Source organism: Protopterus annectens, chromosome 6.part0 (assembly GCF_019279795.1).
Source record: "Protopterus annectens isolate FY-2018-M chromosome 6.part0, PAN1.0, whole genome shotgun sequence".
Lineage (NCBI taxonomy): Eukaryota > Metazoa > Chordata > Ceratodontiformes > Protopteridae > Protopterus > Protopterus annectens.
In genome coordinates this window covers 983616731-983642224 of record NC_056737.1, presented here as the reverse complement: position 1 = coordinate 983642224, position 25494 = coordinate 983616731, and the positions used below count along the sequence as shown (strand labels likewise).

At 44.9% G+C, this 25494-nt stretch overlaps 1 protein-coding gene across 1 annotated transcript in view; it reads left to right on the top strand.

Annotated features, from left to right (window-relative positions):
• Positions 1–25494, top strand: part of FCF1 (FCF1 rRNA-processing protein) — a 671099-nt gene that overhangs the window by 498252 nt on the left and 147353 nt on the right. The window contains exon 6 of the mRNA XM_044074623.1: positions 11987–12074. Within this exon, the coding sequence (XP_043930558.1) occupies positions 11987–12074 (88 nt within the window). The remainder of the gene's footprint in view (positions 1–11986; positions 12075–25494) is intronic.

Sequence of the window (25494 nt, the reverse complement as noted above, 5' to 3'; positions counted from 1 at the left end):
ATAAAGAAGTTATGTACTCACCAAAACGTTCCATGTGTGTTGTCCATCTCGCCTTCATTCTTGCGTCCCATCCTCCTTCCCCCAGCCTTTCTGTCCTAGAGGACAGAGTAGTTACAATTGGTAAATCATGATGTGATAGTGTTCAATCTCGCCGTTTGTTCTTACACATGGGTTCGGAGCCGATCCTCGGCTCCGTGCCGGCCTCTTGCAAGCTCTGCATCGAGAAGAAGCTCGAGACAATCTAATACCCATAATCCCCCTCTGCCTTTACCTCAGATCTAGTTTGCCGCTGCTGCATACGCATCGTTGGGAGCTAGCTCGAGAGTTTCTAAGCTAAGATATAACTTTATTTTGTTATATTTTATTAGGATTCTATTCTATTTGATGTTTTCAGTGTTAACTGTATGATTGTGTTGTGGTTCCGTTAATTTATTGGTACCGTTAACTATAATTATCGGTAAATATTTGTCGGGCCTACACCCTTCATATTTTACCTAGTTAAGGAAAATTTACCGGATTTGACAATTTTCATCGGTTTTGACTAACTTTATCGGATTTGACTGTTTTACTGGATTTGTCTTTCTTCCCTATAATGTCTGAGAAGGTAAAGTCTGGTTTCAAGCGTTGTCAGTGTGGCCAGAAAATGTCGGTCACTGACAACCATAGTTCCCAAGTCTACTGCCTTGGCCCTCTCCACTTACAAGAGGATTGCTCCATCTGTCACTCTTTTAGTGGGAGGGTCATGACAGATAGCGCAGGAAACCAATGGACAGAGGTCTATTGAAACCTGCTTTCCAAGAGGCTCTGGATGCTTCTGACCAGGCATGAAGTCCTCTAAGGAGTCAAGACGCCGGAGCCTAAGTCATCAGCTCGAGCTCTTCTTCAAAGGTTAGATCACCGGTTCCACAGACTTGGGGCCAGTGTTCAACTGGTATCGGTTCCTGAGCCTCGAGTCTTGGAACCGGTGATGGAGCTCCCTCCTTCGACCTTATTGAGGTCGGCTCCGTCTTCGGTTCCTTCGACCCGTTCTTCCTCCAAACTTTCGGATGTCGATGTGGATCGTGGTGCAGAAGTTATTGGAGCATTCGCCTCTCCAAACTTATTTCGTTTCCACCCAGTTGGTGTCGAAACTTGAAGGCCTCCCTGTATCTCCATCCATTCCTCCTCCGAGACCGATTCAGTCTTTGGAGCCGGAAGAGGCTGATCTACTGATTGTGGAGCCCTCTGGTCCAGAACCGCCTTTCTCGGTCTGTTCCCTCACCTCGACCGCGGACCCGCACCGGAGTCTCGGAGCCGACGGTCTGTTCTTGGTTCCGGGCCGAGAGTCGAACCGACGTGTCGGTTCCGACTCTCCCTCGGGCCTCGGGCCTCGGCGGATCGATTCGGCTCCCTCGGGTCGATGCCTTCGTGCCTGTGTCGGGATTCTTCCCATTTCTTCGAACCGGGGACTCTTCGATGCGGGACCCGGGAGCGTTCGACCTGATGAGGAAGGTGTTGTCTACCCAGACAACCACATCAGAGGAAGCAGTCTCTCCTCCCCATAAAGGGCCTTTGTCTTCATCTGCACCCACGGCCACATCCAAGCGTCGGGCACCAGTGTCTCAGCCACCCCTGGAGGTGCCCCTCTTCCTCGAGGCTTCTTCGGATGCTCCCAGGAAGTCCCTAGGAAGAGATTGTGTAAGAGGAGACACTTGGATTCTCCACAGGAATCCTTGACATCTGATACTGACTTAGATGAGTCAGAGGGGTCCCCTAAGTCACCTTCAGAAGATGTCTCTTTTTCGGACATATTGGAGATCCTGAAGCAGAGAGGTGACTGGCAGTCCCTTCACCCTTCTGAGGATGAGTCAGTTCTGCTGAAGGCATTTGGTGCTCGCCCTTCCTCCTCCTGGGTCACTCCGCCCTTCGACGAACTAATGGAACCATTGCTCAAGGGCGTGGAGGCTCCTGACACAGTGGAACCTGTTCCAAGGAAACCTAACAAATACATCACAGCACCTCAGGATAAGTCCACCTTACAAAAGGAGTTCCAGTAGACGCTATGGTGGTGGCAGCAGCCACGAAAAAGGAGATGTCGGAGTCTTTCGTCTGTCCATCCTCCTAATAAAGACTCTAGGACGATGGATAGATACGGAAGCGCATTTTTAGTTCAGCTTTTTCCATGCGGTCCCTGAACTATTTGACCCATTTTACACGTCTACAGAGGATCTAGTCAAAGAGTTGGGAGATACCCTCCAGGGTGCTACAGATGCAGCTGTCTCAGAGAAAGTGACAGCAACTTAATACCCTAACATCGATTGTTAACTCGTCCATGAGGCTGATTTCACGCGAAGGTTCGAGTAGGGCAGCAGCTTCAGCGATTGCTCTTCAGACAATCCTGGATGCGCCTATGCTCTTTGCGGAAGCCTTCAAGTCTTCCTTTACAAACGCCCCATTTGACGGTGCCACTCTCTTTGGCCCCAAGGTAAAGGAGACCCTTACCGGTGTGAACAAGAGGGAAAGACTCTGTCTGCTGTCGGAGTCCGTTTTCCACCCCAACCAGACCGTACCCCAAAGGGCAACGCTGTGGAAAATGTGGTTTCAAAACCCCAAGGATCTTTCTCAGGCACACAGGGTGATGCCCCTCTAGAGGCAGAGGAGGGGCAGAGGTGGAAGACGCCGCCCTGGCGGCAGAGGGGTCCAACATCAAGGTGACAGGGAAACACTCCCTGGTAAACCTTTCCAGCACTCCTGAGAGGAGGCCCCACTGACCTGCTCTGGAGACGGTCGGGGGTTGCTAGGCTTTATACCCTCAGGCCTGGCAAAATATAACTACAGACAAGTGGGTAAAAAGCGTGGTTACCAGAGGTTACAACATACCCTTCCTATCCCATCCCATCCCAAAGATAAGACTCCCAGATGTACGCCCCATCTGCGAGAGCCAGCAGCTATAGAAATTTCAAAGCTGCTAGAAAAAGAGTCATCCAACCAGTCCCAGCGGACCAGCAAGGATTCGGGACTTACTCAAGGTTCTTTTAGTTCCAAAGAAAACAGGGGACTGGAGGCCCATTCTAGACCTAAGCTACCTCAATACTTTCGTCAGGAAAGAAAAGTTCGAATGGTCACGCTTCAATCGATCCTTCCATTCTTACAGAAGGACAGTGGATGTGCTCAATAGATCTAGAGGATGCATACTACCAAATCAAAATGGCCAGGGCATCCAGAGATCATTTGCGCCGGCTGGGAGCCAGTCACTTTCAATTTCGAGCCCTGCCCTTTGGTCTGACCTCAGCCCCAGGGTCTTTACCAAATGCATGGCAGTGGTAGCGCCTCACTTGAGACGCCAGGATTCCAGGTGTTTCCGTGATCTGGACGACTGGCTCCTTTCGCCACCACCGCCAACTACTGCAGGCCAGAGACTTTGTTCTTCAACTGTGTGTTCACCTAGGGATCTCCGTAAACTTCGAAAATCCTTACTTCAGCCATCACAAAATATCTTGTTCATAGGAGCAGAATTAAACACCGTCAGTTGATTCTGAGGCTTCCCCAGAAAGGATATTATCACTTCAGACTCATATACGCCTTCTACTCTTGTCAAGGAAATCTCCTGCAAAACTAGTATTGAAGGTGTTGGGCCTCATGTCAGCCTCCCTTATTGCAATTCCCTGGGAAGGCTGCACATGAGAGTCCTACAATGGCTACTGTTTGCACAATGGTCGTTCAACAACTACCTCTAACACAGAGATTCTTATAACAAAGACATGCAAAACAGATCTAAACTGGTGGCTTCAAACGTGCAACCTTTCCAAGGGGAGGCCGTTTGTGCTACCCACCACAGTTACGGTGACCACGGACGCTTCCTGATAGGGTGGGGGGCATCTTTCAGGGACAGACAGTCCAAGGCGAATGGACCAATTTGGAGTACAATCTGCACATCAATGTTCTAGAGTTGAGGGCAGTGTTTCTAGCGTTGCAACACTTTGCTCCCCTTCTTCCTCTAGGGACTATTGCAGTTCAGACGGACAACATGTCTGTAGTCTGGTACATAAACAAGCAAGGGGAACCAAGTCCTATCAACTATGCAGAGAGGCCATGAGAATTTGGCAGTGGGCGAGATCCACGGGACACTTTCTAATAACAACGCACATCCCGGGTCATCCAACGTCATAGCCGACAGGCTGAGCAGAGCAATTCTGTTACCGCAGTGGTCCCTAAAACAGTCAGTGGCGAAAAGGATTTTTTCAGACGTGGGGCCAGCCTTCCTCGACCTGTTTGCGTCTCCAATGAATGCCAAATGCAGGAGCTACTTTGCCCTATTACCCCTCCAGGGAAGTCCCCAGGGGCACTGGTTTCTGATTGGCCCCGGGACTCCTGCACGCATTTCCTCCATTTCCTCTGATATCAAAGTTTCTCCAGAAAGCCAGGAACCTACACAGGACGATAATCCTCATTGCTCCATTCTGGCCTCGTCAAATTTGGTTTCCCTTCCTGAAGATACTCTGCATTCGGGGACCCTGGATTCTGGACCCAGAGCCAGATCTATTGACTCACTCGTCAGGGGTTCCCCATCCCGCTCGTCACTCCATCTAGCAGCTTGGCTGCTCCAATTCCAACTTAGCCAGGTCTGATCTTTTGTCACCAGCAGTCCAGGATATATTGGTGGCTTCGCATAAAGCTTCCACTACTAAAACATATACTAGCAAATGGAAGCGATTTGTATTCTGGGCGAATACACACCATGTGGATCCTTTTATAGCTCCTTTGAATAAGATATTAGAGTTCTTAACGGACTTATTTCATCAGGGTGCTTCTCCTGCTACTCTTAAGAGTTCAATTGGCTGCCATTTCGAATTTCCATGTGGAAGAATGTGGAGCTCCTGTTATGGCTCACAGACTTTGTAAAGCCTTTTTAAAAGGAGTTTTTCATATTAGACCACCGGTCAGATCTCCGACGTCACCTTGGAGTCTAAATTTATTGTTATCTAAATTAATGTTGCCCCCTTTTGAACCCGCCTCTTCTTGCCCATTAAAATTTTTGTCCTGGAAAACTCTCTTTCTGGTAGCCATTACTTCCGCTAGGCGAGTATCTGAACTTCAGGCTCTCTCCATCAAGCACCCTTATTTGATCTTTCACTCTGACAGAGTTTCTCTTCGAACCAATTCATCCTTCCTCCCTAAAGTGTGTTCTATTAACAATATTAATCAGTCCATTGAATTACCCACTTTCTTCAAAAACCACTCCAACAAAATGGAGTATATGTTACACAAATTGGATGTTGACAGACAGCTAAGATTTTATTTGGATAGAACAAAAGATCACAGGAAAACAGATCAACTCTTTGTGGCTTTTGCTGATAGCAGGAAAGGACTTGCAGTTACCAAAAGAACTCTTTCTAAATGGTTAACGGATTGTATAATCTATGTCTCGATTCTTCAAATCAACCCCTTTTACACAAACCCAAAGGACATTCCACAAGGTCAGTGTCTACGTCTTTGGCTCATGCAGCTCGCCTACCACTGGACGCTATTTGTGCGGCTGCTACTTGGTCTAAGCCACATACATTTATTTCTCATTATAAAGTAGACAAGGTTTCTAGGGACAGGGCAACCTTTGGTTCCACTGTGCTCAAGAACGTCCTCCCGTGAGTTCCTCGGGATCAAGGAGCTAGGGACGCTACCCATGTGTAAGAACAAACGGTGAGATTGAACACTATCACATATAGAAGTTATGTCCTTACCATAACGCTCCATGTGGAGTGTTCATCTCGCTTTGTTCTTACAGTCCCGCCCTCCCACCCTTAGGAAGAACGTTCTTTGATGCCTGGCCAGGAGCATTCTGCTACTGTTACGATATTGTGTACATAGTTGGCATATATATATATATATATGTGTCTGTTTAGATATATATATATAGTTATCTGTAGATTCTTTCTATACATATGTGTATAAGCATGAATGTGCTATTCTGTAGATTGGTTTGCTTGCAAACTAGATCTGAGGTAAAGGCAGAGGGGGATTGTGGGTATTAGATTGTCTCGAGCTTCTTCTCGATGCAGAGCTTGCAAGAGGCCGGCACGGAGCCGAGGATCGGCTCCGAACCCATGTGTAAGAACAAAGGCGAGATGAACACTCCACATGGAACGTTATGGTAAGGACATAACTTCTATTTCTCTGACCTTTCTTCATTTATCTAGTAGACATGAAAATACTTCTTTTGGTATCTGTTCTTATATCAGCAAACAAGATCTGGGAAGCTTTCTTGAAGCATGATGGGATAGGGTTACAGCCACGAGCTAGTGGAAGTCCTCAAACTTTTGTATAGGCCAAGTCGGAACCGAGGATTGGTTCCGAACCCAACCAGTGAAGAATGAAGATGAGCTGGACAACACACATGCAACATTATGGTGAGTACATAACTTCTTTTTATTGACAATTCAGTCTGTTAAACCGTTCTGACTGAGATTGTGTTACAGTAGGGATCAGAAAATTTGCACTTTTCCCAAAGTAGTGCAATCTCTGAGTCGGTATATATAATTAGCAGGGGGTGTGGGTGGTGCAGGGGGGCTTGCCCCCCCTGCAAAAGCCGTTTTTGTGGTGTATGTTGATGTTGTCTTTGTTTTATGTTGTCAACAATTTGTCCATTTGATTATTTGATGAGTATCTAGTAGGAAAGCAGTACAGAACTTTAATTACAGTTGTACAGCAAGAGAAGGAGCAGGAAACAGAAACAGCTCTGATGCAGTCAATGCTGTGGAGTAACAGACCAGTAAGTTCCCATATGAAAGAGCAACCGATGACACAGTGCAACAAAGAGAATATGTCACAGGAAGATGTTCTGGAACTTTCTGTATAATGCCTGCAGGAGACGTAGGGTAGAGAATGTTTCTTGATTTAATAGAAATGGATAGACATATTAAGATCAATGAGAAAGTCAGTAAGACCCAAAATGTCAGAAGTCCATTAAAACAAATGAACACAGTAATCAAGACTAACAGAAATTCATGTGACATAACAGAAGTAAACAGAATATATCACCGTGCAGCTAAATTTATAACAACATGCTACAAAAATAAGGGAAGGGAAGAAATCAAGTGCCATAATGAAAGTATAGAATCGAGAGAACTATAAAGTAATTAAGACTGTGTCACTGTTAGAAAAGGGAACAGATCAACAAAAACACTTAGATGTGATAAAAGCAACGTGCCGTATTTGAACAGACTAGGATTTATCCTACACTAAATGGTAACCTAAAGATGTCAGCTTTGGCATAAAATATTGAACGATTTGCAGATAAACATAAATGAAAAGTATAAAATAGGCAGTTAATTGATGACCCGGTAAAGTTTGCTAAAGACTGGGAAACAAACTAAAAGGAATACAAAAAGTCACCAAAAAGAAGAAATAGACACGTTTTGGAGAACTGTCTATGAAGATCTTGTGGAACATAAAGATGCTGAATGGTTAGAAGTAGTAAACAAAACGTTAAATTCAAATGTACAGGATATGAAATGGGATGAAGTAACAGCCAAAGAAATTAAAACAAGATTAAGAAAACCACCGGCCCAGTTGCAGTACATAACTTCTTGCTAAAAGTATGAACGTCTTCACATAAAGATTTAGTCCTGAGTAAGAACTACAAAATATAGGCACCCGGAACAGACACCAACCTAGTTAACTTCAGAAAAACAATGCTCCTCTTTGAGTGAAGCTGCAAGCTATCATAAAAACTACAGACCAATATAACGTGCCTTCCAATGATGTATAAACTATATACTGGAACTGGTGCTGACAGAGTTTGTAGTCGTTTAGAAGAAAACTCAATCATGGCAATAGAACAAAAGGGTAACAAAAGAAAGTCATATGGAACAAAAGATCATTTGTTGTTAAAGTCATAATGGAAAACTGTAAAAGGGGAAGAATCTAGGTATGGTATGAATAGATTACAAAAATGTATTTTGACAGTGTCCCACATTCATAGGAGTGCTTGCAGATGTATAAAATACACCCTACATTGATAAAATGACATTGCAGTGACCATGAAGCAGTGGCAAACCACTTTCCAGCTAAGACATGATAAAGGACAGATTATTATCCCAGGGATAAAAATTCAATGGGGGCGTATTCCAGGTTGACTGTTTACCATTGCTCTTTTGTTTTGCCCTTAAAGCTGTCTACTTAACAGATTAGGTCATTGTTACAGTTTGGCTCCCAGACAACAACAAAGCGTAAAGACTTCTCATCTCCTTTTTGTAGATGAATTAGAACTGTAGTTCATCTGAGGAGCTGAAAGCACAACTGGAAATGGTAAAAAATTTCTCAGGTATAAGAATGTAATTTTGTTTGATAAGTGTGCAGAAGTAACATTTAAAACAGGAAAGCTGCAGCACCAAGAAAATCTGTCTGGGATAGGAATGTGATGTAAAGGAACTTGAGAAGGAGGGAATATATAAATATTTTGGAACTGATGAAGGTTCAACAGTAAAACATGAAGAAATGTGAACAAAACTCAGTAAGGAGTATTTTAGAACACTACAGTTAATTCTGAAAACAGCCCTGACGAGTAGGAACAAAGTCCAAGCTATAAACCAATTTACTCTTCCTGTTCTAACTTTCAGTTTTGGGCTGATTGACCCCCAAAATATTGGATCAGTTGGACAGGAAAATAAGAAAAATGCTTCACGTTTAACAAATAATATATAAAAATCAGTGTACCTTGTTCTGTAGAAGGTATGTGTCTCCTTGAAATTGATTGCTTGTATAAATCTGTAATTGTAGGACTACATACATATTTGCTGACCTCACCAGATCCAAACATAGTGAAAGTTTTGAAGCATGCAGAGAACAAATGTAAGATGGCTTCCCTGCTTAGTTTAGCAGAAGTGTACAGATATCAAGTGGGAATGAAAACCAAAACAGAAAGAGACAAAAATCAGGCAGCAACTACTGAATATGCCAAAAAACAAAAGAAAGGCTATAAAGAGAAGGATCAGATGAGAAGGCAAGAAATGTGGAAAAGGCATAAATATAGTTGCAGGTACAGAATACTCATTGAACACCCTCATGTTGATCAGGATCTGACACAGGAATGATATAGACGTCAATTTAAACCAAAAGATAAAAGGTTAATATCGGCCCAGGATAGTGAACTATGTACATCTTGGTTTACAAAGTCCATTGAACATGTGGGAGAAACAGATAAATTCAGGTTCTGTAAAACAGATCTGGAAACAGTTGTACAAACACTGGAAATACTGATAACATGAGCCACAAAGCATTATATGGAATAATGAAATTTATATCACATGGGATTACCCATTACTAACAGTCAAAAAATAATGCGAGAAAAACAGATAACATTCCCTGGAAAGAAGACAAAAGTAGCATTGATTATTGAACATGCTACACTCAGTGATTATGGTGCTGTTAAGTACAGAGAGAAACGGTCATAACAGGATTTGCAGGCCAAAACGAGGGCAATGTTGAAGAAGGATACGCAGACAATTCCAATAGTAGTAGAAGCAATGAGTCTCGTAAAGAATTTATAGTCTTATTTAGATATGCTACCAGTACATGTAACTGCATATGAATTGCAGAAGGAGTTGCATATGAATTGCAGAAGGAGTTGGTTCTAGGCTCATTGTGGGTGCTGCAAAGAGTACTTTTGGCTAACTTCAAAGATTAAAACAATACTAAATTCATGAACTTTAATCATACTTCGACTTAGGAATGGGGTCCATTCCCATCATGGTATTAGAAACCCAAAAGTCTTGGAGAAATTAAACTGAGTGAACAGAAGTCCATATTTATTTATATGGTGGAAATAAAAAAAAGTGTACACACCTCTGTTAAAAATGCCAGTTTGTGATACAAAAAATGAGACCACAATAAATAATTTCAAAACTTTTAAAACAAAAAAGGATGGTGATAGATCCAACAGTTTGGCACCAAAAGAACACCATCCCCACGGTGAAGCATGGTGGTGGCAGTATCATGCTTTGGGGTTGCTTTTCTTCTGCTGGAACTGGGGCTTTAGTCAAGGTGGAGGGAATTGTGAACATTTCCAAATACCAGTCATTTTTAGCCCAAAACCTTCAGGCGTCTGCTAGATAGCTGAAGATGAATTTCACCTTTCAACATGACAGTGACCCCAAGCATACATCCAAATCAACAAAAGAATGGCTTCACCAGAAGAAATTAAAGTTTTGGAATGGCCCAGCCAGAGCCCAGACCTAAATCCAGTAGAAAATCTGTGGGGTGACCCGAAGAGGGCTATGCAAAGAGATGCCCTCAAAATCTGACAGATTTGAAGCACTTTTGCAAGGAAGAGTGGGCAAATTTTTCCATGTCAAGATGTACCATGCCGATAGACTACTACCCAAGAAGACTGAATGCTGTAATTAAATTAAAAGGTGCTTCAACAAAGTATTAGTTCAAGGGTGTGCACACTTATACAACCAGCTTATTGTACATTTTTTATTTTTTTTATATTTTTCCCAACACATTTGTTTGTTGTTCAATTGAATTGTACAGGTTATAGGTCACATTAAAGGTGGGAAAAGTTTTGAAATGATTTGTTTCCTCTTTTTTTTATATCACAAAAACCTGGCATTTTAACAGGGGTGTGTACACTTTTTATATCCACTGTATGTATACGAGGCAGTGATGGTACTAAAATAGTTTCTAAATTCATACTGCTCTTCATAGAGATGTCCATATTTAATTTGTTCCCAAAGCTGCTTGTATATTAGTTTTTCAAAGATTTTTGTTACAGGTCCTGTAATCTTTACAATCTTTAGGGTTGTATATTTTGGAGATGGGGTATGTATGATGTACACATTTGAAGGTTGTGGGAAAATGCAGATTATGTGAGAGAGTGATAATGTGTTTGATAGGTTTAGCGCTGGGGAAAGATTACTTTCTTAGAAATGAGGTGTGAAGTTTAGGTACTGTAAAGCCTGCTGTGTCATCCAAGTTATTTAGAGCTTTTTTGCTGTTGTGTAAGTCATATGCTTGAAGTGAAAGGTTACATTATATGTGGCCCAACATTGTTGACAGACTTTGGTGAGGCTCCATTAAGCAGTTTATTGATTGTTGTAATTAAGTAATTACCAAAAAGGGACTGATGGAGGAACATGAAAAGGGAATGATATAGTTTAAAGCAAAGAATCAAGGATATAATTTCAGAAGAGGTTAGCCAAGATGTGGAGCAGGAAAAGTGAGTGGTGCGTGACAGAAGTGTGCAGCATGGCACTTAGGGTAACACAGATGTAGCATAGATTCCATTCGATGTACTAGTGTACACTTGACTATTTTTTTTTTTTTGGGGGGGGGGGGGGGCTGCACTTATTTGTTATGTAGTAAAGTTTAATGTGATTTACTTCAGCAATAACCCATGGCTGGATATAGGTAATGCTGGATTTACCCACGGGTGTTGTGGGTTGGTCACGACAGGGAAATGGCAATGTGGTCTGCTTTTTTCCCGTATCATGGGGCTTTCTTGATGTACTGTGCATACGTATTGGACTTAATAAAAAAAAAAATTGAAATCCGGATATTTCAGACATACAAGCAAGACATGACAGAGAAAATACAAGGAAAATCAGGTACATTTCTTTAGTTTTGCATAGCAGACCTGATTTTCCTTGTATTTTTTCTGTCCCATCTCTCTCATACCTGTGAACTGTTAGAATCTCTAAGTTTATTTTATTTGTTTTTAATCAAAAAAAAAAAAAAAAAACTGGAGAGCTCCATAACATATATTAACAGAAGAAAGGCTGGACGACCGAACTTTTTTCTATTGGCATATGCTCAAATTTACATTAGGCAGTTTGTTTTGGCTTGACCAATCAGTATGCATCTTTTTGAATGTTAATTGGCCAGTCATTGGACAGTAGACATTAGTAATACAAATAATACAGACAAATGTGAGAGGATATCTGGTTAGTTATACACTTTATGGCATGTTTTCATCATTTAGAATGTCATCAGTTTATTTGTTTTTCTGTAGGATAGCTAAGGACCCAAGATTTGAACGATTACCATGTGTACACAAAGGAACATACGCTGATGACTGCTTAGTTCAGAGAGTAACGCAGGTAAAATGTTTCTTTCGACTTGGTAAATAAGTTCTAGACAGTCATAACTGACGTTATCAGCAGCATACCTTGTCAATTCCATTGACACTTATGAAGCACAAGTACAAATATGACTCTGTCATTGTTCATGTTGGTGTGAATGACCTGAAATGTACCTCCCTGGACTACATGAAAAGAGACATGGAAGAGCTCTCTGATCATGTAGCCCAGGCGGGTATGACCCTGACCCTGAGTAGCATCCTGCCCTCACCAAGAATGATACCTCAGTATAAAGAAATAATGATCAATTTCAACAATTGGCTAAGCTTCTGGTGTCATTCAAAGGGGATCCAGTGTCTGTCAGCCTGGGATGACATGTTCGACAAGCCGCGTTGCTTCGCAAGAGACTGCTTGCACCTGTCACCCCTTGGCTTTCGAATAGTGGCCAAGGCTCTTGCTGCCCTCATAGTGTCTTTTTTAGGCAAGGCTCAAAATTCAAATCCACCACTGTAAACCGCACAAGTAAAAAAATGAGGGTTATGCTACTCAACGCCAGGAGTTTAAATTTCAAAATGCATGCGCTCGAAGCACTCCTAAGTATGGAGAACGTAGATATCTGTGCAGTAACTGAAACCTGGTTCAAGGCTCCAGAGAGGACTCCAGCACTACTGGGCTACAACTCATACCACACATTTCGGCCACAGAACACGGACCGAAACAAAAGGAGGGGGGGGTGTATCCATATTCATCAAGGAGATACTATCCCCTCCAGGTTAGTGGCGCAGCATGATACCTCTGAGATCATCCATGTGCAACTAACATCGGGCAAATCTGCAATGCAAATTGTGGCCTGCTACAGATCACCCTCCATGATCCAGGACCACCACTCCGCCTTTCTGGAGACACTGGAAAACATGAAGGTCCTACCAAACATCCTGATATTGGGCGATTTCAATTACCTTACCATTAACTGGGAAAACTACTTGAGTACAAACTCCCTGGCTCAGCGCTTCCTGGAATTTATCAACTCAAATGCCCTGGATCAGCTGGTAAACTTCCCTACCAGAGGCCACAACATATTGGACCTGGTCATCACCAGCATGGGTGACAGGTGTTCCGTACCGGAGGTCAACCCGTCACTGGTTAGATCAGACAATAAACTAATCACCCTGGATGTCCACACCCACTACCACCCCCAACCAAGGAAACCATAGTGAAAAACTTTTCTAAAGCAAACTTCACCTTACTTAAGGCAGAGGTGGTAAGTTTCACAGCCCCCACGCTAAAGGATAACACTGCCCAAGATGCAGAATCCTTTACAATTGTACTCTGAGCACCTGCAAGGATGCATGGATCGTGCCATCCCTAGCAAGACCAAGACTCACTCCCCTAAGAGAAGGAAACCAGTCTGGTGGACCCCGGACATAAACAGGTTATACAACAGGAGGAGGAAACTAGTTCAGAAAAAAAGCAAATCCCAAGAAGGAAAGACATCCCTGATCAGTATCAGTAAGAAACTAAGGTCCCTCATAAAATCATCCAAGGCTAACTTCAAAAGAAAAATAGCCAAGGATTCGAAAGATAACCACAAAGCCTTTTTTAGCTATGTCAAGAATCTAAGTGGCAACTCGCAGATATGCTCTGAGCTAGTGCAAAATAGCACAAAATATACTGAACCTACTGATATTGACAACATCCTGGCAGATAGATTCAGTGCAAACTTCACCTCCCTCTCACCTTCAAAAGGGCCTACAACAATACCAGAAAAGTGTAGTGTCCCAGAAATCACAGAAGCAGAGGTGAAAGCAGCCCTTTCAAAATCCAAAAACACAGCATCAATGGGGCCAGATGGTGTCCCAGGCTGCGTCTTGCACGAACTACAGAACGAACTAACCCCCGACCTAAACACGCTGTTCAAACTCAGCCTCTCCACAGGCTACATGCCCATAGAATGGCGCACAGCAATGGTTATTCCGCTCCACAAAGGAGGGGCCACAACTGACTCTGGTAACCATCGCCCCATAAGCCTGACCAGCCTGGTCTGCAAGGCTATGGAGCGCATCATCATGGAACTCATTAACAAAGACATTGGGAACCTCCAAACACTTGACCCGACCCAGTTCGGCTTTGTTAAGGGCAGATCATGCCTACTAAACCTGGTTGACTTCGACAGTCACCGAGGCCATAGAAGAGGGGAAAGGTGGTTCACACAGCCTACCTTGATCTCACCAAGGCTTTTGACACCATTCCTCACTCGGGTATTATAGAAAAACTCGCCAACCTGAACATAAACCCCTACGTCACAAGATGGGTTGCCAACTGGCTTACAGACACAACGCACACTGTAAGAATAGTGGGCTCCAGGTCCAACTCTAAACCAGTCACAAGTGGTGTCCCACATGGCTCTGTTCTGGGACCCCTACTGTTTGGCATATATTTCTCAGAAGTACAGGCAAACACAGGAGGACTATGGCTAACCAAGTTCGCCAATGACTGCAAACTGGGAGCCATAATTGACTCTCCGGCTGACACGGACATCCTTCAAAACACCTTACTGAGACAGATACCTGGTGTCAAAGTCATGGCCTCAAGCTAAATGCCAAAAAATGCATAGTCATCCCGCTTGGGGGGAAAAAAAAAAAAAAACAAATTACCACATAGGCGGCATCCCCCTTAATACAGAAGAGGTAATAAGAGATCTGGGGACCCAGGTAGATAGTAATCTATCCTTTGACAATCATATTGCCAAAGTAGTTAGGAAATCTTTCTGTGTGGCCCATCTAATTACTAAGGGGTTTGCTTCTAGAAATAGAGGTTATAGTGCCCCTCTACTCATCACTCATCAGACCCATCATAGAGTACAATGCCCCATTTGGGCTGTACCTCACAAGACACTTCCAACAGCTGGAAAGACCACAAAAGCACCTCACCAAGAGGATTACTGGCCTCAAACATATGTCCTATGCAGCCCGACTGAAAAAACTCCAACTGTACTCAGTGGCATATAAACTACAGAGGTGATCTCTGCCTGACTTACAAAGCCATGTCCAACTCAGAATTGATGGACATGCTCCACCTAAAGAAATCCAAGTCACTGCGAGTCACGCACTCTAGTGAGCTAAACCTCGCCACAACAATAACTAGAACATGCTGGAGGGATAGATTCCTGTCACAGGGACTCCCCATGCTTTGGTACAAAATTCCTAACTACAATAGGCAGAGCCCCTCACTAACACTCAAGAAAAGCCTTGACGAGTGGATGGGTAACAGAAAATACATCCTTGGGATCACATCATTGGCTCTGCTTGACAGAGGCTCAGTTAATTAATCAATGGGGTGGCGAAAGCCGACACACTCTGGCTACGCTTAAAAATGCCCCCTGGCAGATAGCTTAGTACCTACCTATGAACCTATAAGATGCGAGTTTACAGGTATGCCAATATTTTGCAAAAATGTGACATTTGCATGCTAAGGTATTTTGTATCAAAAGGGATGTCCTTCTGTGTCACTGTAGCTGTGTTCTTCACAGTAGGGATATCCAGCCAAGGACAAACCAACGTCCACCCAGTATACCAAAGTCTTTAGATCTTGCATATAGCTATTTTACATGTATACTCCCCATATAGGATGTAGGGCATAAAAGTGATGTATGGATATGGTTACCCAGAACTTCTTTGCCACCAGTCTAATCGCCGTCATTGCTCATTGGTCTGAAAGCTGTTTTGCTGTGCTGAATACCTAGCCATCGGATAAGTGCCCCGTTGGGGTCTTTTTTCTTTGGTGGCGGTCTTTTTTAGTTACCTAGAGTTCATTTAGTGTGGGAGGCAGATTTCCCATAAGGATCTTCACAAACAGCATCTTTTCTTCTGTTTGGGTGCTTCCCACAGCCATATGTTCTGTAGCATTTGCAAAGCACTTGTACCCAAGACTCTTAAAAGTTGGTTGTCTTGCCTGGCCATCTATCTTAATAACCAGAGGCTTAAACTGTTAGCCCAAGGTAGCATGGTGGAATCGTCTAACCCCAAGGTCCCATTAAGCAGGAAGAAGGCCAAGGAGTCTCATATGGATTCTTTGGCTGTCCAGCCCCCACAGGACATCTCTCTAGAAGCGAGTGAAAACTCTGTAGGCCATCAGATGTCTATTTCTGATTCCTGTGCTGCGACCCCATCGGAGTTCGGCATGGATCCTTCCTTTCGCATGTCTTCTGAAGCTTTGCAGGCGTCTGCTCTGGACATTGAGGGGGAACTGCAGTTGATTATCTTGGAGGGCCTTAGAGGGATCCTGCAAAGTCTGGCCTGGGAAGAGGTTCCCGGTACTTTTAATGAACCTTGTCAAGGTTTGGAACCTCCGGTGTGAGGGCTGACATCCCTACTAAGAAAAATCAGAAGACTAAGCATACTTCTGTACATCCTGTGGATCCTCAAAGGGAATGGCAGGAGTTTACTCAGGACCTGTTTAATGCTTTAATGTTCCTGAAGCTTCCCCAAGGGGTCTCTGTGTGTCGTACTCTTCCCAGATGCCTTCACCTTTGGCTTATATTTCTGATGAAGAAGAGTCTGTAAGTCCTGAATGCCCTTTTGTGGAAATGTCTTTTGAAGGTACTGTAACTAGAATGATGGGATTCTTCTCAAATGTTTGATATCCAGAAAAGGTATTGTGAGCTGCTTCAGGTGGACACTCCTAAACCTTTGGCAGTACCTCCTATATTGGCTGCTTTGTTGGACACTTTTATAGCAGCCTGCAAGTGTCATGATTCTTAGGCTTCTGCTCCAAAGAAACCTGATAGTTTCCTTTTGCTGTCCGTAATATGGTGTCAGTCTGTTCTGACAAGCCTTCTAAACTTTTGCCCTCTTCCAAGGTTTTGCCTTCCGATAAGGATAGTTGGGCAGCTGAGAGAATTGGTAAGGTTTGTACTGCTTCTGTTTTGGTCTTTAGGGCAATCAGTTGTCAGACCTATGTGACCAGATATGTTCTGGCCTTGATTGCCCACCCTTGTCTTGTTATATCTGATCACCCTGATTCTGAAGCAAAGTCTTCTGCTCTCTGTGTTGTAAGTTCTGCCTCTCAGGTGGCTCGTCACTCTCTCCAGTGCAGCTGTGATGCTGCTGATGCATCTTCCAGAACTGCTGCCTGTGGGTCTGTCATGAGGTGTCGCCTGCAGTATTTACCTGAGGACATTAAGTCCAAGTTACTGGATGCTCCGTTAGATGATAAAAATCTCTTGTGGGACTCTTGCTGCTGCTCTGTTTAAGCCTGTTTAGGAAAAAAGGTAAAGCTTTGCAGAATCTTAAACATATTTTTGTATCCCCTATCCCTAAGTTACAGAGGAACTGTCCTACTAGGTCTGCTTTTGTTTGCAAGCCACCTCATCAGGCCACCACAGGCAGGAAGGGTGGTAGGTGAGCTCCTACTACTAAGTCTACTCAGGCTTCTGTGGATCAGAAGCCTCCTTTATCTGATAAGCTTGCTTCTCTTTGACATCTTGACCCCCCCCTACCTCTTGCACAGGTTCCCTTGTCCCTCCGGCTCTTCCTTTGTCTTTAAACTGGCATATCATCTCAGATTCTTGGGTCCTGCCTATCATCCGCCAGGGTTACGTCATGGTGCAGAAGTCTCTTTCTCCTTTTTCAGAGATTCCCCAACCTCCTCTGGAACAACTTCCTCATTTCTTGGAGGTCCTTGAGTCTCTGGTAGACTAGGAAAACTATTCAACCTGTCCATCCTTCACAGGTAGGAAAGGGATTTTACTTCATGATGTTCCTAGTCCCTCAAAAGGAGTTCACTTGGAGACTTATTCTGGATTTCTCCATACTCGCACCTTTCTCAGGTTTCCTTCTTTTCAGATGGTCACTCTTCAAACCCCATTTCCTTTTGTACAACTGCAGACTTTTCTGGTGTCCTTGGATCTGAAGGAGGCTTACCTTAATATTCCCATTCACTCTCTTTTCATGAATTTTTTGCATTTCTTCCTCTAATTTTTAGTTCTCTACTTTCCCTTTAACCTCCCTACTGCTCCAAGGGTATTCGCAAAATGCCTAGCTCCTGTGATTGCCTTTTGCAGGCTCCAAGGCATTCAGCATTTTTCCATATCTAGATGGCCTTTTGCTTCAGTCACTTTCTGCCAGTTGCCTGTTACAGGATCTGGAGTTCACTTTCAACTTTCAAATGTCTGTTCTGACTCCCTCTCAGGATCATGTATATCTGGGTTGCAAGATTCAGACAGTGCCAGTGTTGGCTTCTTTTCCACCTCTAAAGTTCTGTCTTTGACAACATTCTGTCAGTCTCTCCTTCCTCTGCCTGCTATTCCACCCAGAGAGTTTCTTCAAGCCTTGGGATTTGTGACCTCTTCTATTCCAGCACTTTGTCTTGACAGACTGCATGTGCTGAAGCTTCAGTGGTTCCTGAAGTCAGTTTGGCTTCTGCATTGTCACCCTCTGGATTTTCAGTGTCTCTCTCTGTTCCTTGTCCAAGTGGTGGTTTCAGCAACTTTACCTCAACCCAGGCCTGCCCTTTCAACCTCCGGTTCCTTCTCAAAAACTGTTCACCAACACTTCAGACATGGGGTGGGGGGCTTCCTGTGGTCATCTAAAAATTGTGTGTTTGGCATCCCCTTCAGATGTTAGACCATGTCAACATCAAAGAGATTAGAGCTCTAATTCTAGCCCTTCAGGTTCACCCCATGCTCTCCAGGCCCTCTGAAGGTTTACACAGACAACATCAGTGATGATGATGTCAAAAAGCAAAGGGGCACAAAGTTTTACCTTTTCTGCAGGTTGACTATTCAGGCCTGGGATCTGGCACTGTTATCAGTTAACTCTTCAGGCAGTGCATATTCCCTCAGAGTACAGTCCTAGTGGCAGACTTTTTGAGCAATTCCAAAACACAGGCTCACGAATGGATGCTTCGTAGAGACGTGTTTCTAGACATGGTCCATTGGTGAGGTATTCTTCAGGTAGACGTTTTTGCCTACCATCTGAATGGGCATCTCCCTCCTTTCTGTTCCATAGAGCCATGCCATCTGACGTGGAAGACTGATGCCCTTTCTTTCCCTTAGAAGGGGATGTTTCTCTATGCCTTTCCTCCCCTTTCTCTACTTCCAAGAGTACTGCAGAAGATTTGGCTTGACTCCCCAGAAATCTTGTTAGTGACTCCCTTTTGGCCGAGACCACACTGGTTCTCCCTCTTAATGCATCTGGCTAGGGGCAGTCATTACAAGCTACCTCACCAGTTGGAACTCCTCACACAGGGCAAGCGATCGCTTATCCATCCTCACTTGTCCATTCTCCAGCTGATGCTGGGAGTAAAAGTTTTTTTTTTTTTTTTTTTTTTTTTTTTTTATACAAAAAACATCTTTGTCATGTGTGCCATCCGCAATCTTATATTTATATAAATGAAAATAAATCATAGTGGCACACTCTCAGTTGCAAACATATTATACCTTACAAATTGTGCCAACACAGCTGTAGCTGCAAACATTATACATCACTTTTAATATATCCAGTCATTGTCAGTCAGCCTATACATAGTTCATTCAGATCCTGCCTTCTTTTAAACATTGTTCCTCGTTTGCATGTAGTGGTCCCACATTTTCCATTTTTTCCTGTGTAATTGACTCCTACCCTTTTCTAAAGATCTCAGTTCCAGTTGTTTTATCTCTGTTACTATCTTTGTTACTTCTAGTAAAGTTGTTTAGACTTTGATTTCCATTTTCTAGTTATTGATTTTTTGACAGCTGTCATAATTGGACTCACAAGGTCCTAATATGTCTAGGCAATTCCAACTCTTTATCATAGCTCAAAAAAAAATAATTTCCCTAGTCACTCCAATTTGCTCACCCAGCGTCTCTGACAGAGCAGTCTGCAGAGAATCTTTAAAGTCGGGCAACTCATAACACCCCAGAAAATATGATGTCCTTCTATTCCATGTTGCAGTATTCATTTGGTGTGGGATTTTCCTCCTCGGGCGCTCTGATGTCGGCTTCTATACAAAAACTTTTGCCTGGTTGCTGTAGGTGCGTGGGACGTCACACGTAGGGCCATAAACCAGGGACCATAAATGTGACGTTGGCACGCACAGACCTCAGACTTTTTCAGCCGCAGACGTCATCGCTTCGATCGTTCAGCTCTTACGATTACTTTCGGAAGATGAGTACCCCGTTGGGGTTTTTTGTTTTCTTTTATCATTGCTTTTTGCTTGGTTTGCTGTAGCTCTTGGCCGATGTCAGCTAAAAAATGCAAATGTAATTGCGGCCGGCAGATACCGCACAAAGATTCCCACGATAAGTGTGTGTTTTGTTTAGGTAGGAAACACGACCATACGTTGTGTTCCATTTGTAAGTCTTTCGTGCCCAAGATGCTGTGCAGTCGTTTGGCCGCATTAAATTTATATCTCGAGAACCAGCGTCTGAAATGCCTAGCCCTTAGGATGGACTCGGAATCGATCGACCAACCTGAACTGCCCAGGAAGAAGGCCAAAGATTCTAGGCCTATTCCTACTGCCACTCCACTATCGGATGTTCCATCGGCTTCTGATATAGAGGCCGAGGAATGCCCAATTTCTCCGTCAGCTTCGATCGTTCCTGCTGAGGAAGCCATTTTTGCAGCCACGGAATGCACATCCATGGTTACTATTCAGCCATCAGCACCAACTGACATCGAGGGGGAACCTCTTGTTGGACGACCGACTGAGTCCTCCTCTACTGCAGGCTGGGCTTCAATCCCTAGGCTGTCCCCAAAGTCTACACCTTCCAAGAAAAGACAGAAGACAAAACATATCACTCTTCCTTCTGAAGCACAGCCAGACTGGCAGTCTTTCACAAATTCTCTTATGCAGGCCTTCGTGGCCCTTAGGCCCACAGGCTTTGCTCCTTCTACCATCCCTGTGCTCAGCCCTCACACAGCCTCTGCCTCTTCTCCCCAACATCAAACTACTCAAGAGGAAGAAGAATGTCAATATCAACATAATTCCTCCTCAGAGAAATCAGTCTCTTGTGTGTCTAATTGCTTCCCCACCTGAAGATGTAACTTTTGGGGAGACTATAACTTAAAATGGAGTACCTCAATTGGGACACTACCCTGATGTCTGACACCCAGAAGATATGATGTTATGTAGTCCTATCTCGCCTACATTCTTACCCATGGGGTTTAGAGCCGAATATCGGCTCTGACTCTGCCTATTTACTAGCTCAAAAGTCTCTGATTGGCTGGGCTGAGGGTATCCCATAGTACACTGCTTTGCATCCCCAGATCACATTTGGCGCTTGTAGAGCTCGGATGCCTCGGGACATCTCTTGGTTCCGAGTCTCCCTCGGCGCATCGGCTAGGGGGACCCCGGTCCCGGTCATGGCCTTGGAGGCCGGTCGGTCCTCGGACTCTGGGGGACCCGCCTTTCCCGGCCATGCGGAGCGCGCTGGCCAGGTCGTCAGCTACGTCACTCAGGTCGGTCATTCCATCCCCCGGCGAGAGCTTCTGACACCCATCTATCCTTGGACAGCAGAGCACCAGGCCCTAAGGATACCCTGTCCCTGAGGAACCTCCCAGGAAGAAATTGTGCAAGAGGAAGCACATAGACTCCCAGGATGAGTCTCTCACTTCCGATACTGACCTCGAGGAATCGGAAGGGTCCCCCAAGTCTTCCTCTGATGATGTTTCCTTCTCCGATATCCTGGAGATACTGAAACAAAGAGGAGACTGGCCTTCCAAAACCCCTTCTGAGGAGGAGTCAGTGTTCCTTAAGGCTTTTGGCGCTCAACCTTCCGCCTCCTGGGTGTCTCCACCCTTCGATGAACTTCTTAACCTTATTTGTCGAAGGGTGTGGGAAAACCCTGATTCTGTGGAGCCAGTACCTCGGCGCCCCAACAAATTTCTCTCTGCCCCTCATGGAAAAGAATTTCTGACGAAGGGAGTTCCGGTAGATGCCATGGTGGTGGCGGCGGCAGCCACCCAGAAGGAAGTTGCAGAGTCTTCCTCTTCGGTCCATCCTCCTAACAAGGAGTCTAGGACTATGGACCTGTACAGGAAGCGTACCTTGTCTTCAGCCACCTTCACCTTAAGGTCGCTGAACTACTTATCTCATTTCACTCGGCTCCAGAGAGATCTCCTTAAGGAGTTGGGAGATGCTTTTGCAGTTAACGTACCTGAAGCGGTGGCTCAGTCAATGCACAGGTTTCTACCCTCAACTCCATCGCAAACTCATCCATGCGAGTCATTTCATATGCGGCCGAGGGAGCGAGTAGGGCGGCCAGCTCAGGTGTAGCCCTTAGAAGGCAAGCCTGGCTGCACCTGTCACTTTGCGGAGGCCTTCAAGTCTTCCTTCACTGATGCCCCTTTTGATGGTTCCTCCTTGTTTGGGACCAAAGTGAAAGACACCCTCACCAGGTGCGAGCAAGAGGGAAAGACCCTGTCTGCTGTAGGGGTCTGTTTTTCCCTCCCGTCTAGGCCTTATCCCAAGGCTCAGCGAGGGGGAAAGATGTGGTTCAAGAAATCACAAAGGTTTTTTCCTGCCGCACAAGGTGAAACCTCCTCCCGAGGCAGGGGAGGGGGGAGTTATTCAGGGAGACGTCACCCCAGAGGCAGCCCTCGCAATTCTGGGGACCACGACTCTTTTCATGGCTCCCCATACTCTCACTTCTGAGGGTGTGCCCAACTGTGCTTATCTGGAGCCAGTCGGGGGTCGAATTTCCTTGTCTCCGGAAGCCTGGGAAAACATCACCCAGGACCGATGGGTATTAAGGATAATTTCCGGAGGTTGCACCATTCCATTCTGTTCAGTACTCCCTCCCATCAGAAGAATCCCAGACGTTCCACCCAGTCAAAGGGATCAAGCAGCCTCAGAGGTATCTCAGCTGCTAGAAAAAGGAGTCATCCAACCAGTCCCCTAAGACCAGATCGGATTAGGGACTTACTCAAGATTCTTTTTGGTGCCGAAAAGAACAGGGGACCTGAGATCCATACTAGATCTCAATAAACTCAACCATTACGTACAAAAGTCCAAATTCCGTATGGTCACCCTACAATCTATTCTCCCATTGTTGGGAAAGGAAGTATGGGATGTGCTCCACCGACCTGAAGGATGCTTACTACCATATCAAAATGGACAGGGCATCCAGGTGTCATCTACGCTTCTGGCTGGGAGCCAGACATTTCCAGTTTCGAGCTCTGCCCTTTGGTCTCACCACAGCCCCTAGGGTGTTCACCAAGTGTATGGCAGTGGTGACGGCTCACTTGAGACGTCCAGGATTCCAGGCGTTTCCGTACCTGGACGACTGGCTCCTCACCGCCCCCACCAGGCATCTACTAATTCAGACCAGGGATGCTACCATCAGTCTGTCATGAATTAGGCATTACGATAAACTGGAAAAAATCTGCCTTGTTGCCCTTAGAGCGTGTCACCTTTATAGGAGCAGAGCTGGACACCATTCAAATGCAAGCGTTCCTACCACAAGAAAGGATCACAGGGTTGCAACAACAAATTCTCACGCTGATGCCTCTGATGCATGCGAAGGCAAGACTGATTCTTCAACTCCTAGGGACCTTGGCAGCTACCATCATGTTGGTCCTGTTAGCGAGATTACACATGAGAATTCTTCAATGGCTTCTCTTTGTCCAATGGTCTTTCCAAAGACTTCCGCTATCCCATACAATCCTAATGACAGACAAATGCAAGCAGGACCTTCGTTGGTGGCTGTGCACCAACAACTTGAACATAGGAAAACCCTTTGTTCCACCCATCCCTGTGGCCACAGTGACTGCGGATGCCTCCCAGATAGGGTGGAGGGGAATTATCTCGGCAGGATGGTCCAAGGCATGTGGCAGGAGCACGAGATACATTTGCACATAAACGTCCTGGAGATGAGAGCAGTGCTTCTTGCGTTGCAGGCAGTTCAAGAAGTCCTCCCTTTAGGGACCATTGCAATACACTCAGACAACATGTCTGTAGTGTGGTATCTCAACAAGCAAGGAGGCACCAGATCTTATCCACTATGCAGGGAGGCCATGCGCGTGTGGCATTGGGCAATAGCTTCCCAACGGTTTCTAGTGACAACGCACATCCCAGGGAAGACCAGTGTGATAGCAGACAAGCTAAGCAGGGTGATTCTTATGCCCTACGAGTGGTCCCTGAATCGCCTGGTGGCAGAGCGAATCTTCAGCAGATGGGGTCAACCTTGCTGCGATCTTTTTGCCAGCCCCCTCAATGCGAAATGCAGCAACTACTTCTCGCTGATCCCCCCACCGGGGGATTCACCCAGGGACGCTCTAGCTCACAATTGGCCCTCCGGTCTGCTTTATGCTTTCCCTCTGTTTCCCCTTCTCTCAAGGGTGATTCAGAAAGCGCAATCCTTGGGAAGCAGGATGATTCTGATTGCCCCACACTGGCCTTGTCAAGTATGGTTCCCCTTCCTTCAACCCTACATTGTGGATACTCCTTGGATTCTGGAACCCCTTCCAGACTTACTGACACACATGTCGGGACAGTTCCACCCCTCTCTGAGGACACTCCGGCTGACAGGCTGGCTACTCCACTTCCATCCTTAGTCAGATGTCATAAGTTTTCGCCAGACGTAGTCCATATTTTGTCGTCCTGTCATAAACCATCCACTAGAAAAATCTACTTTAGCAAATGGAAAGGATTCTCTATTTGGGCTCATTCCAGAGGCATTGATCCCTACATGTCTCCAATTGATTCTGTTTTGGAATTTTTGTCTATATTGTTCTATCAGGGGTCCGCTTCAGCCACCATCAAAGTTCAGCTGGTGGCTATATCAAACTTCCACGTGGCCAGTGAACCTAGCCTTATGGCACACAGACTATGTAAAGCATTCCTCAAAGGTACCCTATTGCTTCGTCCCCCAGTATCACAACCTGTTATGCCCTGGGACATCAATTTTGTTCTTCAAGCCCTCACTCTTCCTCCCTTCAAGCCTGCAGCTACCTGCGAGTTAAAGTTTCTAACCTAGAAAACAGCCTTTTTAATAGCTATCACTTCAGCGAGGTGGGTTTCCGAAATCCAAGCCCTTTCCATCAAACCCCCATATTTGATCTTCCATAAAGATAGTCTCTCCCTTAGACCAAACCCTTCTTTTCTTCCCAAAGTGGCTTCCCTGTCTAATATAAATCAGTCTATTGAGCTTCCAGTTTTCTTCCCCAATTTTTCCAACAAGGCAGAATTCAGATTTCACCAACTAGATGTACATAGACAGTTACGCTTCTATCTCCATCGGACAAAAGAGATTCGGAAATCTGACCAACTCTTTGTCTCCTTTTCTGAAAACCGGCTTGGTTCTCCGGTATCCAAGGTCACAATCTCTAGATGGATAGCCAGCTGTATTTCCTTCATCTATCACACAGCAGGTAAAACTTTGCCCTTTCCACCTAAAGCCCACTCCACAAGAGCTGTTTCCACATCCACAGCCTATCAAGCTAGATTGTCGATGGATGATGTA